At 44.0% G+C, this 16,323-nt stretch overlaps 1 protein-coding gene across 2 annotated transcripts; it reads right to left on the bottom strand.

Annotated features, from left to right (window-relative positions):
* Positions 1–1,193: 1,193 nt before the first annotated feature.
* On the bottom strand, positions 1,194–8,902 carry LOC124288446 (ikaros family zinc finger protein-like). 2 transcript variants are annotated; one of them, XM_046724965.1, is made up of 4 exons: positions 8,816–8,902; positions 5,695–6,004; positions 2,848–4,377; positions 1,194–2,410 (listed from the first exon to the last, which is right to left on the bottom strand). In XM_046724965.1, exons 2-3 carry the CDS (start codon positions 5,990–5,992, stop codon positions 2,882–2,884), a joined length of 1,794 nt encoding a protein of 597 aa, XP_046580921.1. In that variant the 5' UTR covers positions 5,993–6,004; positions 8,816–8,902; the 3' UTR covers positions 1,194–2,410; positions 2,848–2,881. The 2 variants fall into 2 exon arrangements, with proteins under 2 accessions (XP_046580921.1, XP_046580920.1); XM_046724964.1 differs by having other exon boundaries at positions 1,194–4,377.
* Positions 8,903–16,323: the final 7,421 nt, after the last annotated feature.

Below are 16,323 nucleotides of genomic sequence, written 5' to 3'. Positions count from 1 at the left end.
ACCTGTACGTCTGCATAGTTCATCTATGTTCATCTATGTTCATCAGAATAAAAGGACAGACAGTGGTTGATATTTGATGTAAAGGTCTGACTCTATAAAATATAATCTGATCTTTTGTAGCTGATTTTTCTGCAGAAAAATATAGGTGTTGACCCCTGCATCTGAGACAAAGTTTACCCTACTGAACGACTCAATCATGTTCTGGAGAGGAAATAACTCAAATGTGAGGATATTCCAAAATCATCAAATTTACAAAAGCTGACGACTCTCATCATAAGTGTTTTCTAATTAGGAAGTTAGTACCAAGGCTTTCAAAATAATTGCAATCATCACACAAGGCATATTTCATAACCATGGCAACAGACCAATCCACAGATGGCAACATGTTGTATTTTGGGAGTGTTGATAGAATCTCCACAAATTAGTGTCCCCCATGATATACTTCAAAGTAACCATAGCAACAGACCATTCCACAGATGCTCCCACAATTTGTGGCCTTCCTAGTAACTTTATAGGTAACCATGGAAACAGACCAATGCACTGACCTTCCCTCAAATATTGCATCCTAACTAATCATGGTAATATGTTTAAGCCATTGAGACACTCAGTTTATCTGAGGACTATAAAAAAAATTCCATGGCTTTATCCAACTTCAGTTGACATCATATACTACTCAAAAAAGTTGATGGGCCTTACTGAATATTGCTATAGTTATTACCACAGTTCATCTGTCATGGTGGCTTAACCACGTAATGTGAAAGAATCAGTTCCTTGACTTGTGTCAGTCTTCAAAATGGTTGGTTACAGCCAAGGTTTAGATCATTAACAGTACTTTGTAGTACTAATTGTCACCTGTGGAGGAGGGGCAACAGCTTTGTTGTACCCGACATTGCATCAGTTTAGTGTTCTACCCAAATATTGGTATTTCAAACTGGTACACAAGTGCTATTCACCTTTGTTATGAACAAAAAATGGCTATGAAATACACAATGCCATTTTAGAAAGTGGTCAAATGTAACATATGTTATATTTGGGATTACACTTTCTTAGTAAAGTACAGATTCTAGTACTTTTTGGGTTGAGTCCCATCCGGGATTCAAACCCGCACTCTCAGAGTCAGGCACCTAATCGCCAGCACACAAAGTCAGACGCCTAGACCCTCAGCCACTGCGGCTTCCACAAAAATGGAAGTCGGACAACTGGTAGTCTAGACTGCGGACTTTGTATACCCCTCTGATAAGTGTTAATTGGCTGTTCTATTAACCTGTCATCTACACCAACCCTGACAAACAGAAATATCCCTGTCAGAATGACACATGTGCCAGCAACACAGCATTCTGATTGGCTAAAGTACACCCACAAGAGTTGATTGACAGGAGAGGGTGGGTCTATCTAGACTGATATGTCATGACGTATGCTAACATGAACACACACTGAACACACTATGTACTGAAATTACACAAGATATTCTGTAAATGCAACAGCAACAAGACACTTGTCCACCACAAAGAAAAACGTTAAATAAATATTTTGAAAATATTTAAGTACGTACAGAACAGAGAGTTATGAAATAACAACTGTAATATAAAAGACACTTAGTGTTAAATCAACATAGTAAAAGATTGCAAGTTGTGCTGGGAGGCATTTTCAACAGCCTCTTCGGGAGGCAATTCCAATCTCCTCCCTGCTGCCTCAATACCTGGCTGTAGTGGTTAATGTAAGTCATGTGTTCAACTCACCTTCATCAACTGTGACAACTGAAGTCCTGCCTGTGCATCCATCTTCTCATAACCATGGTAACAATGCTAATTACGACACAGCTAGTAGTCAGGACTGTTTGCCCAACCAATACACGTGTGGAAACATTCCGGTTCAATCAACAATGACATTCAGACAAGCTAGGCTTCAGAGGAGGATGTCATCAACTCTGATTAGGTAACCATAGTTACCAGAGACTACTGATCCGGTTCAACAGAACAACCTTCACAAACCACATTGGGTGCTGAGAAAAAAATTGTTGGAAGAACTGCCAAATTCCTGTGCAGCAGAAGTAATAACATCAACACAGATTATAATCCATGATCTGATGTGAAATCTTCACCATTTTATATATTGCAATAGCTCAACGCTTCCTATTTAGAGTTCTTTGAGTTCTTTAACATAAAAAATAAATACCAAAATTGACATATCTACCCAATATAAATAAGCATGAAACATATCCTGAATGAATTTGGTACTTCATGCAGCAAGTTTTTTCTCAGTGTCTCCAACATCGTCAAGACTACTTGCATTCTGATAAAATACATGTCAAACTTCTCGTCAGGCTTCAGATCATAGGTCACTTCAAGACAGCAGAGTTGATAACAAGGTACACATGTTGCCATGGATACAAGCATGGTGGTAGACACAGCTGATAATAGTATACTTTCAACATCTACCTGACTTTTAATGTTTGTATTTTCTCAAGACTAAAAACATGTTTGAAATAAAACTAAGTGCAACAACACACTGCAGTTGTCTTTCATATCTTACAGCTTTCATTGCCCCGTAACTTATATCTTTCCATGTATCGTCATCACAATCCTAATTCTTTCATTTTTTAATATATCAGGCTTATACAAGAAAAATGATTTAGAGTAGAAACATGTAAAATTAAGGACATTTATTATAAAATAATCAAAAGAATATCATTCCTTTCACCTGGAATCTTTACAGCCCGAGTCCGAAATATGAGGCAAGTATCTGCATATAGTTTGTAAAGATTACAAGTTACAAGTACAATAAAACTACTTTTCAAAACTCTCAGAAAGGTAGATGTCACAGAAACATGCACTGGCTAGAAATAACGTGTATCCATGGCAACAGTGTCAGAGATGGGTTCTTACAGCTGATGACCTCTCATGATGTGAGAATAGAAACCATATTTGTTATAGCACTGCTTGCCGCACACATTACACACAAACGGATCAGTGTGACTATGGCAACCAATATGAATCGAAAACAGAACCTCATCTTCGAATGTCACGCCACAATGAGTGCACTTTGACCCTGGTCTCAGTAGTGGCTGATCACCTTCGTTTGTGTCGGACACAAGGCGCGTTGAAGATATCCGTCTAACTGATGACAACAATTCACACTGAACTGACCTCTCAACCAGAAACAAGCGTTGACGCCGACGATCATAATTGTCATTTGATACTGAAGCATTTTCAGTCTTCACAGCAGGCAGTGTACACTGTATACCAATATTTGACATTTCCGTTTTGATATGTCTGTTTGTGAAGTGAACGTCAATCCCTCCTCGTACATCCCGCGGGTCAATCACTTGTCGGATATCACGTGCTTCTATAGCTGAACGAACGTCACGTGAGTCAAACACTGGGTGTATGTCACGAGTTTCAATGATGGGTCTGTTTTCATGAATATCTACCATTGAGCGAATGTCACGAGGTATAACTGATGGTCGAATATCATGTGACTCAACTGTTGAGCGAACCTCATTCTGAGGCCTTACTGCCTCAGTCGACTTGACATTGTTAATACCCTGCTCACCAGATGGCGTTGCTTCATTATTGCGATCTCCAGCAGGAGCTGGTTCCAACGTTTCCATGGAGAGTCTTTGCGTTGTTTGTGCTTCCATGTGTCTGGGTGCATTGCTACGCACCGGCGTGGCTGAACTTGACACATCTGATGCTCCGTCGCAATCTACTGGCTCGACCTTCACCTTCACCTCCTCTTCCGATGATTCTTCCCCTTGTTGCTGCCTTGTTAAAGGGTGATTGAGGGGAGACAATCCCTGTGAAGATTCTACAGGAGGTGGAAGATAGAAGCTGGATGATGTGATGGTGCTTGTGGCTGGCACACGAGGTGTGTGATGGGTAGTGATGATGTTGGACACAATGGATCTCAAGTAATCCGATGCCATGTGATTTTCTTGTGTAACCCGCTGAGCGGGAACCTCATAGGGCCGATACTGAGTGACGCAGTTAGTCAATATCTGTGGTTCGGCACGGGCAAACTGCATGCTGGGAGGAGCTGCCCCAAGTAATGTGTGAATCGTACCAACAGGCATAGCTGTCTGGGTGCACTGGTTATGTGGGATTTCCATGTGGCGACCTCCAAAGTGGTTGTCTCCGTATGTCTGGATTCTGAGCGCAGTGGCCTCCTGCATTGGTGGCAACGGCGGACCGTAGTCCTCCCCATGGTCCTGGCTGTAGTGTTCGCGGATCTTACGTGGCAACACAGTGGAGAAGTCACACTTGCCACACCGCAAAACGGTGGCAGGGTTGTTCCTCATGTGAAGTCGCTTGTGGCGGCGGAAGTTGCTCTTGTCATTCGTGGAGTAGTCACACATCGGACACTTGAGGGCTTTCAAACCTGAAACATACATGCACTAATGAAATACTGCTTCTGGTATCAACCCATTACATAACTCTGACCTTCCATCATGAATGAAGTATTAAATCAGTCAATATGATGATTGGTAGGAACAAAGAGAACCTCTTAGGTGTCTAATATAAATGTTACTGGGTCAGTAGTAACTGAAAGTCACTGAATCCCCAAAATCTCAGGGTATTTCAGATTGTCACGAGGTTCCGACACAACACGTAGACTCGTATGTGTTGTAGACCTAAATAAGCATACACATGTTCATAAAATCCAGCCTCAGTACCGACCCGTCAGTATCACTTCTCTGTTCCCACACACTAGCTAACAGAGGAAGAAAATCACTGCATTTCCTTCTTTCCTCATTTGATGAAATACTAGATATCATATATACGGTCCAACTAAACATTCAGTGTCAAGCACATGCATCACAGATAATGAACAGAGATGCATGGAACCATTTGAAAGCCATCTATTAAGACTTTATATCAATCTTGTAACAACCTCCTTTATCGATTCACTATATGAACATTGTTACACTTTATAATATTATCATCATTTAGTTGCTTGTCCAAGGGAAAGAACTCTGTCATGTCTATAAGATAATCTACTTGTCACATATCACTTTATGACTCAAGTATCGTGCCAGAGGTCCAGTAAAACATCAAGTATTGGAACAAACACCATGATTCAAACAGTACATCATGTCCAGACATGAGAACGCAAAGGACAAAAAACACTGATAATTTAGCCGGGGGTCTTTTATTGCAGATTTACATCGATTTCAAAAACTTTCAAATTGAAACCAAAATCCGGGAACTCTACAGATAATTCTCATGTCTGCATATATCATATGATGACTTCAGTATCACTTTAATCATGACTTAAGTATCATGATATCATGACTCCCACAGTACCCTACTTCTATATACACTAAGAAATATTATGCTTGCCCTTAGGTGCTTCACCCCCGGCTCTAATTTCAAAATTTGATCTATAATTCTTATATTTGAACCCCTATAATTTCAAGGTCTGGTTGTTAATTACAATATTTAACCTCATTTAAATTAATTATCTTGAATTTCCAGATTTGATATTCTCTGATTTCCTCTCTAACTTCAAGCTTGGACTGTGTCCTAGTTCCACAGTTGCCACCTCTATATATTTCAATTCTGAGGATGGGTACAGGAGAGGGACCGGAAATCCACAAACCTCCATGTTTGGGCATATGAAGCTGTAGATGAGAGTACGTCACAGTGGAGAAATTGCAGAATCTACAGTTATAAAGTCTACCGGAGGGGTTCAAACCTGACGATGACGGGGGGTAGGTGATGTAGACATCGGGGGAGAGGTCGTTCTGACCTCCACTGAGGTCGCCTGGAGGAGGGGTGCCATCTGCCAGGCTGTTATTGTCCAGCATGCGACAGTCAAGCCGTGCTGGACGGTGGTCCACCACCTCCATGGGCTTGTCGTGTGTGTTGCTGCCATCCCTTCTTGCCTCCTCCTGGGCGATCATTGAACTCGCCAGAAGAAGCCGGGCAACAGCACCCTGGCCAGGGTTACCTTTCGCTTCATTGCTTGGTGGGTGAGGCTGGTCCTCCGCCATTGTTCAACCCATCTGAAACACACAAAATAAATCATCAGCCCTTGGGACCTCCGCGCCATTGTTCAACCCATCTGAAACACACAACATAAATAATCAGCCCTTGGGACCTCCGCCATTGTTCAACCCATCTGAAACACACAACATAAATAATCAGCCCTTGGGACCTCCACCATTGTTCAACCCATCTGAAACACACAACATAAATAATCAGCCCTTGGGACCTCCACCATTGTTCAACCCATCTGAAACACACAACATAAATAATCAGCCCTTGGGACCTCTGCCATTGTTCAACCCATCTGAAACACACAACATCCTTCATCAGCCCTTGGGACCTCCGCCATTGTTCAACCCATCTGAAACACACAACATCCTTCATCAGCCCTTGGGACCTCCGCCATTGTTAAACCCATCTAAAACACACAACATCCTTCATCAGCCCTTGGGACCTCCGCCATTGTTCAACCCATCTGAAACACACAACATCCTTCATCAGCCCTTGGGACCTCCGCCATTGTTCAACCCATCTGAAACACACAACATCCTTCATCAGCCCTTGGGACCTCTGCCATTGTTCAACCCATCTGAAACACAAAACATCCTTCATCAGCCCTTGGGACCTCTGCCATTGTTCAACCCATCTGAAACACACAACATCCTTCATCAGCCCTTGGGACCTCCCATTGTTCAACCCATCTGAAACACACAACATCCTTCATCAGCCCTTGGGACCTCTGCCATTGTTCAACCCATCTGAAACACACAACATCCTTCATCAGCCCTTGGGACCTCTGCCATTGTTCAACCCATCTAAAACACACAACATCCTTCATCAGCATTTGTGGTCATAATCAGGTTTGTTCAACCTATGCAACACACATCATCAGACAAACAATGAATTAACTCCTAAAACAAATTTCCCCCATGGAGACATCCTTGCAAAATCATTCTTTCAGGTCTTATCATATGGCTGAAAACTATTTCCATGACAAATGAGCACCACACAATGGAAGGAAAAACATATTCCAGAGATACCCATGATCACTTGTCCATTAGGCCAAGACGTGAGAAAATTTAAATGAAACACCAGACCTTACTTGAAAAAGAGAACACAATACATCATGAAAGTCAAACATTTTGAAGACTCTACTATCTACATCTATCACATAAACAATAAAATAGAAATGTGAAGATTAATAAGTTTGCACAGCACTTACCAATTAGTTACCCAACTATCATAGATCACATTGTTAAAACCTGGAAACTCCTACAATTTCTCTTTCCTTCCCTGATACAAGAACACCAGGTGATGATGACAGCCACAAGATTCCCACATGGAGAAACACCCTTCCATGCTGCAAGGTTAGCACTGACACAACCTTTACTGTGTATACAGAAGCTGTACACAGATTCTACACAAAATGTGTTCCAATTATGTAATTTGGGGGCACAAACGGAGATGCCCGCAAGTAGCAGCCTGGTGACATCATCAGTATTTACCCAGTCACGTGGTTCACTAAGGAGACTGATGCACAGTTTCAAGGCATACAATATCACAATATGAAGGAAAAGAGTTCAACTCTAACACTGTCCTAGAAGCCCTGGGGCTTTAACTTACATCAAAAGAAGCATCCTTTCAGCATCCTTTAGGTTTGTTTCTTTGTATGTTCTGTGTTTAGTATGTTTATTTAGTTCAACAGTTCAGGGTTTAATGACCAGGGAAATTCTGGCTTTAAACAGAAACAGAGCTACAGATTCAACATAAGCTATCATGCTAGCATTATAAATATCATGAATCAATATGGAACACTGCTTAAGCGCTAGGATCCAAATCTAAACGAAAAAACTAGACAACCTCAGAAATAAAAAACACTTTTATCTCTAAATGTGAAATTTATGTTATACATTTACATTATCAATTAATGTCTCCCAAAGTAAAATCAGGTTCTGAAACATGAATAATAAACTGTCACATTGAAGACATATCCATGGAAATTATTTATATTTCCTGGCACAATATCACAACTTCAGCAACATGTCAAAAGGGAAGACACATACAAAAATATTACACAACATCAAATGATACAGATAATCTGACTAATACAATGAGTATTTGGTTGCCACACACCAAATTTGCAAAATCACATGACTAGCCAAATAACATCTTTGACCTAGCTCAATATTCTTAGGCACAAAAATGGAATTATCAAAAAATATATATTAGTTAAAATTCACAATAAACAAAAGTGGGTGCCATGGTATACCAACAGTCATAATACTGTCAAACACTGACACAAGAATAACATTCATAGTATTGTTCAGATATACTGGTGGCATGAGCAGACAATCAAGAGTTACTCCCCTTTAGACGTAAAAAAAATCTGACAGCATGGTCCAGTGTTTGAAACAAGACACCTCTCAATATTTATTTTACACAGTGATTTGTCCAAGCGATCCAACCACATGTATATAGAAATGACGAAGTCTGGCTCCAGGTCAATCAAAATGGCGCCATGTGCTTTCACGCGATCCTCAAAATGTCAAAATGACCATGAAATTCGAGTAGGAATATCCCTTTCTTAAAGTTTTACAACGATAAAAACATGGTGGAAAAATTTGGCATAATTAATGGTGGTTGGTGTGTACAAGGACGATAAACCATGTCTCCAGGATTGATTATTTAATCAATATTCCCTAGAATGACACCGTTCTGACGCCATCAAATTATGAAGCTTACACTGAATTGTTAAATCTGCCATACTCAGACAAGATTTGCCACCGACAACCACACGTTCAAGGTCACAAAGTGTCTTATTATCAAACCTTTTACATCAAAACATCCGTGGTACTCTATGGTATCAAATATCTTCAAATTTCAAATCACATTCAGCTGCCCTCGGTCAAAGAGGAAGCCATGTTGATTATTTTGGTATGTGTAATTTTGCACCTCACAAGAGGAATAGTTATAAAGGGAGGTAATTCATACTACTGACTGTTGTGCTAATCGTCTTTTAAAGACAGTTACTTTAATTTAATCACTTTGTCTGATCACAAAAAACATGTAATATACCACAAGCTCGCTATCAAATATTTGGACAGTGTGTATGAAGGGTGTTTTCCACCGTGCGGGTCCACATTTACGTTCGTTTATAAGTTCATTACTTTCTTCCATGTCTTGGTCATATCAAGACTGACTGACTGACTGAGTTTGGTTTTACGCCGCTTTTAGCAATATTCCAGCAACATCACGGCGGGGGACACCAGAAATGGGCTTCACACATTGTGCCCATGTGGGGATTCGAACCCGGGTCTTCGGCGTGACGAGCCAACGCTTTAACCATTAGGCTACCCCACCACCCCTCATATCAAGAAGGCTCAAAAAGTTTATATTAAAAACTGCATGGTGTGATCTACATTTTCAAATATAAAATTAATTCCGCATATAATTTTTTATAACATTTTGATAGTTTATATAGTATGTAAGCAGATAGGAGTGTCTGCAATCTAAAGCCTACCGCGTTCTGTATCGTCAAACTGGGAACCACAGTGGGTGTTGACACAAGCAGCCAGTGATACTTGTAAGTGTAGCACGGAGTGACCACATGGCAACTTGTGGGTAGTCATGAAGATTAGTAGGCCCATGTAAATTATCAGAGGCGTAGTTGTATTTACAAAACAGAGGCGTATGAGTTGCTGGGGTATTTTAATGGAAATATCCGGTCGAGTAAGTGAATATTCACACTGAGTATAATTCAGCTACTTCTCAGTTAGTGAGTGAAGAGAGATGCCTACCTCGTGATACCTACACTCTGATTGTCCTGTTCCGATATACGTCAGGCTGTGAGTGAGTGGGTTTGGCTGACGCCGCCTCAAATGAATAGTTTTCCAGATACGTCACATAATTTCAGCTTGATGCATGTAGATCTCAGACGTATTTGGTGACGTCTGGTGCCGACAAAATATGGAGCAATCCGGGCGAACGTCATATGTTATATAATCATCAATTATGTTTTCAGCTTTGTCCATACACATTTTTTTCATGTGTGGGTGATCCGTGCAAATCTGGGTTAGAATTCTCTTGTCTCTGACGGGTTCGGGTGGTCAGGCTCGCTGACTTGGTTATTTATGCATGTCAGCGTATCTCAGTTGCGTAGATCGATGCTCGTGATGTCAGTCACTGGATTGTCTGGTCCAGGCTCAATTGCTTATAGACCGCCGTCATATAGCGTTCGGTGGTAAACAACGATAAAAATAAGAAAGGAATAAATAGATAAAAAAACAAACAAACATAGGTGGGTAATTATTGAGTATTGAACTTGCGCCGTCAGTTCTAAATGACCACAAACGCTAAACCTCACTGTTTACGTACCCTCTTCCTCAATCAAACAGGGGAGCTGAAAAACGATATTGACAGAACCATACGATTAGCTGAGATAACCATTGGCGTGATGAGGGCAGTTTAGTGGTTATGCGTTGGTCCGGGCTCTAATCCCTACAATCTATTCAAACATTTTCGTCGTTAGAATATTGCTAAATATGGCGTATTACTATTCTTAGTTAAATGATCTATCATCGAACAACCAATTGACTGAAGCTCCTCACAAATATTACTGTGCATGACTGAAGCGCCCCATAATGCACAACGAAAATTGCAATCAACAATATTACGGCCTCTGTGAATGATCGAGTATGTATCGAACAATCCAGTGATTGCATCATGAGGCATCCATCCCTGCAACTGAGATACGATGATACACAATTAACCACGTCAAAGAGAATGGCCCTCCGATCCACTACTGCCTGTTAGGACAAGCACGGTTTGCTGGGGACCTGATACTCTAGTGCCTGTTGGGACAAGCGTGGGTTGCTGGGGACCTGAACCACTAGTGCCTGTTGGGACAAGCGTGGGTTGCTGGGGATCTGAACCACTAGTGCCTGTTGGGACAAGCATGGGTTGCTGGGGATCTGACCCACTATAGTGCCTGTTGGGACAAGCGTGGGTTGCTGGGGACCTGATACTCTAGTGCCTGTTGGGACAAGCATGGGTTGCTGGGGACCTGACCCACTAGTGCCTGTTGGGACAAGCATGGGTTGCTGTGAACCTGACCCACTAGTGCCTGTTGGGACAAGCATGGGTTGCTGGGAACCTGACCCACTAGTGCCTGTTGGGACAAGCATGGGTTGCTGGGGACCTGACCCACTAGTGCCTGTTGGGACAAGCATGGGTTGCTGGGAACCTGACCCACTAGTGCCTGTTGGGACAAGCATGGGTTGCTGTGAACCTGACCCACTAGTGCCTGTTGGGACAAGCACGGTTTGCGGGGGACCTGATGCTCTAGTGCCTGTTGGGACAAGCATGGGTTGCTGTGAACCTGACCCACTAGTGCCTGTTGGGACAAGCATGGTTTGTGGGGGACCTGATGCACTAGTGCCTGTTGGGACAAGCATGGTTTGCTGTGAACCTGACCCACTAGTGCCTGTTGGGACAAGCATGGTTTCCTGTGAACCTGATCCACTAGTGCCTGTTGGGACAAGCATGGTTTGCTGTGAACCTGACCCACTAGTGCCTGTTGGGACAAGCATGGGTTGCTGTGAACCTGACCCACTAGTGCCTGTTGGGACAAGCACGGTTTGCGGGGGACCTGATGCTCTAGTGCCTGTTGGGACAAGCATGAGTTGCTGTGAACCTGACCCACTAGTGCCTGTTGGGACAAGCATGGGTTGCTGTGAACCTGACCCACTAGTGCCTGTTGGGACAAGCACGGGTTGCCAGGATCCTGATGCTCTAGTGTTTGTTAGGACAAGCATGGGTTGCTGTGGGATCTGACCCACTAGTGCCTGTTGGGACAAGCATGGGTTGCTGGGGGGCCTGATGCACTAGTGCCTGTTAGGACAAGCATGGTTGCCAGGGGGCCTGATGCACTAGTGCCTGTTGTGACGAGCATGGGTTGCTGTGGGATCTGACCCACTAGTGCCTGTTAGGACAAGCGTGGGTTGCCAGGGATCTGAACCACTAGTGCCTGTTAGGACAAGCATTGGTTGCTGGGGACCTGACCCACTAGTGCCTGTTAGGACAAGCATGGGTTGCCAGGATCCTGACCCACTAGTGCCTGTTAGGACAAGCATGGGTTGCTGGGGATCTGACCCACTAGTGCCTGTTAGGACAAGCATGGGTTGCCAGGGATCTGAACCACTAGTGCCTGTTAGGACAAGCATGGGTTGCTGGGGACCTGACCCACTAGTGCCTGTTAGGACAAGCGTGGGTTGCTGGGGACCTGACCCACTAGTGCCTGTTAGGACAAGCATGGGTTGCTGTGAACCTGACCCACTAGTGCCTGTTAGGACAAGCGTGGGTTGCTGTGATCTGACCCACTAGTGCCTGTTGGGACAAGCATGGGTTGCTGTGGGATCTGACCCACTCTAGTGCCTGTTGGGACAAGCATGGGTTGCTGGATCCTGACCCACTAGTGCCTGTTAGGACAAGCGTGGGTTGCTGGGGACCTGACCCACTAGTGCCTGTTAGGACAAGCATGGGTTGCTGGGGATCTGACCCACTAGTGCCTGTTAGGACAAGCATGGGTTGCTGGGGACCTGACCCACTAGTGCCTGTTAGGACAAGCATGGGTTGCTGTGAACCTGATCCACTAGTGCCTGTTGGGACAAGCATTGGTTGCGGGGACCTGATGCTCTAGTGCCTGTTGGGACAAGCATGAGTTGCTGTGAACCTGACCCACTAGTGCCTGTTGGGACAAGCATGGGTTGCTGTGAACCTGACCCACTAGTGCCTGTTGGGACAAGCACGGGTTGCTGTGAACCTGACCCACTAGTGCCTGTTAGGACAAGCATGGGTTGCGGGGGACCTGATGCACTAGTGCCTGTTAGGACAAGCATGGGTTGCTGGGGACCTGACCCACTAGTGCCTGTTAGGACAAGCATGGGTTGCTGGGGATCTGGACCACTAGTGCCTGTTAGGACAAGCATGGGTTGCTGGGATCTGACCACTAGTGCCTGTTGGGACAAGCATGGGTTGCTGGGGACCTGACCCACTAGTGCCTGTTAGGACAAGCATGGGTTGCTGGGGATCTGACCCACTAGTGCCTGTTAGGACAAGCATGGGTTGCTGGGGACCTGACCCACTAGTGCCTGTTAGGACAAGCATGGGTTGCTGGGGATCTGACCCACTAGTGCCTGTTGGGACAAGCATGGGTTGCTGTGGATCCTGACCACTAGTGCCTGTTAGGACAAGCATGGTTTGCTGTGGATCTGACCCACTAGTGCCTGTTAGGACAAGCATGGGTTTGCGGGGGACCTGATGCACTAGTGCCTGTTGGGACAAGCATGGGTTGCTGTGGGATCTGAACCACTAGTGCCTGTTAGGACAAGCATGGGTTGCCAGGGATCTGACCCACTAGTGCCTGTTGGGACAAGCATGGGTTGCTGGGGACCTGGACCACTAGTGCCTGTTAGGACAAGCGTGGGTTGCCAGGGATCTGGACCACTAGTGCCTGTTAGGACAAGCATGGGTTGCCAGGATCTGAACCACTAGTGCCTGTTGGGACAAGCATGGTTTGCAGGAGACCTGATGCACTAGTGCCTGTTGGGACAAGCATGGTTTGCCAGGGATCCTGATGCACTAGTGCCTGTTGTGGACAAGCATGGGTTGCTGTGATCCTGATCCACTAGTGCCTGTTGGGACAAGCATGGTTTGCTTGGGATCTGATGCACTAGTGCCTGTTGGACAAGCATGGGTTGCGAGGGCCTGATGCACTAGTGTTTGTTAGGACAAGCATGGGTTGCCAGGATCTGAACCACTAGTGCCTGTTGGGACAAGCACGGGTTGCTGTGAACCTGACCCACTAGTGCCTTTTGGGACAAGCATGGTTTGCTGTGAACCTGACCCACTAGTGCCTGTTGGGACAAGCATGGTTTTCTGTGAAACTGACCCACTAGTGCCTGTTGGGACAAGCATGGGTTGCTGTGAACCTGACCCACTAGTACCTGTTGGGACAAGCACGGGTTGCTGTGAACCTGACCCACTAGTGCCTGTTGGGACAAGCATGGGTTGCTGTGAACCTGACCCACTAGTGCCTGTTGGGACAAGCATGGGTTGCTGGGGACCTGATGCACCAGTGCATGTTGGGACAAGCATGGGTTGCGGGGGGCCTGTTCCACTAGTGTCTGTTGGGACAAGCATGGTTTGCTTGAGAGCTGGACCACTAATGCCTGTTAGGACAAGCCTGGGTTGCGGGGGCCTGATTCAATAGTGGCTCTTGGATAATTTCAATTGTTTTGACGCCGACTAAAAGAGATGAATATTGATATTTGAAGAGCTGATGTTTGTTATTACTGTTTGATTCACGTGGTCATGGGACGTTCCCGTTTCAAATACAAAAAGCGAACGTATTCAGTTATTACACTTTAAGAAAGTTGTGAGCTAAAACTTATTCTTGTGTGGTTCCTGAAGGTGAAACAAACTTAGAATAAGTTCAGTGTGTTATAGAACTGAATTCCTTTACCCCACCAACCCTAAACCACCAAATTGGTGCAAATGTTACCGTCCTCATTGTCCCACTGAAAAACGTCAAAATTTAATTACCCCTTGCCCCCCTTCAGCCCTGCACTCTTGTGGCTAAAATCATGTCTATAAACTGTATAGACTGTAGAAGAACTGTCTGAAGAGAACCTTCTATCATATGGAGTCCCAGAGGGTACTGTACTTAGACCAGCTGTTCGTCGTACCAGGTGACATTTTCAGAAGTTTTTACATTCCCTCCATTGCTATACTGACGACACCCTGAGCTGTACAGCCTTTAAACTTGTATCTCTAGAATACAGGACAGTATCGTGAAGCTTGAAGACTGTATCAACGATCAGGATATGGATGAAAATTAACAACCTAAAGTTCATGGCAGCAAAACGGGGATCATTATAGCAGGATCAAGATACTTTCAACAAATGATAGAACACTGCAATCACTGAGCTGTCTAGCCGGAACTCGGCGCTAAACAAATAGATTTGTCCAATCAGTGCTTAATTACCCGTAAATGATTATTACATATCAGTACTAATTACGATTGGATTACTCCTGGCTTCCAGTTGTCTATTGCCAATTAGCGCATTAGCGCCAATTAACCCTATCTTCTCAGTGTTTCGTGCCCACCTTTGTTATCTTATCACTTTGGTTGTTCTCACCTGTAATTATGTTATCTACCTGCTTCCAACTTACATCATCTGTTGAAAGACTAAGAATATATACCGAAACGCTTTCAACAGAAGTTGACATCCATACACATCCCGCTTTACGTGTATCACTTTATTACGGTAAACATAAATATCGGTTGAACGCTATCAGATATTTTACCACGACTGACAACTAACACATTTTCCTTCTTACACCTGCAAAATTTTATCCGCTGACATTAGTAAGACTAAAATAAGAAATCGAGACAACGGGATGTTTCAATGCCACCAATTCCGTGAACCGATTCCATAACCATCTCTTGGTTCTGGACCGCCTCCGTGGTGTAGCGGCTAGAGCGTCCCCCCGGAGAGCGGAAGGTCGCGGGTTCGATCCCCGGCCGCGTCATACCAAAAGACGTTAAAATATGGTACTTGTTGGTCCCTGCCTGGCGCTCGGCATTAATGGGTACAAGGACTGGTCGGCGCGGAGTCAGTATAATGTGTCTGAGTGGGATATTCATGCTTCACTGCGGCATGGTATCTCAGTGGGCTAGCACTATAAAACCAGCTTCAGTCTGGGCTAGTACAAGCAGCCGCACATACACATACACACACATGCACGTCGTCATATGAGCGAAATATTCTCAAGCACGACGTTAAACCCAATTTCACCTCACCTCACCTCTTGGTTCTGTCTTAACCTACTTCTCCTGTAACAGACTTGCTTGTGTTCAATGTGTTCATATCTATCACGCCTCATGACCAATATTTTAAGTCAGCATACATACTGTCTCACCTATGCTGTTGGTACTGTGCGTGGTGGCGTTGATATGAATAAAACGATTTCATAACAATTAAAAAAATATCTGCTCTTTTTTCAGATAATGTAGATCCTGTGATCCAAGAACTGTTCCCTCGCCATATATGTCAACTTCTTTGAATTAAGAATACCAGGATTTGTTAAAATGCATTTGGAATCACCCTATCTTTGAAGTAAAACATATTTCCGATCTCCTTCCGGTATATGTACAATTACACATAAATTACCAATGGAAACTTATAAAAGAAACAGATCGCTCAGCATGTACAAATAGTTCACATAATACAGTGTAATTATACCGATTTGTATACATTTCAAAACTGAAGATTGT

The sequence above is a fragment of the Haliotis rubra genome, unplaced genomic scaffold (assembly GCF_003918875.1).
Source record: "Haliotis rubra isolate DU_JTF1 unplaced genomic scaffold, ASM391887v1 Scf418, whole genome shotgun sequence".
Lineage (NCBI taxonomy): Eukaryota > Metazoa > Mollusca > Gastropoda > Lepetellida > Haliotidae > Haliotis > Haliotis rubra.
The sequence above is the reverse complement of the archived record's forward strand: the minus strand, read 5'-3'. Positions and strand labels throughout refer to the sequence as shown.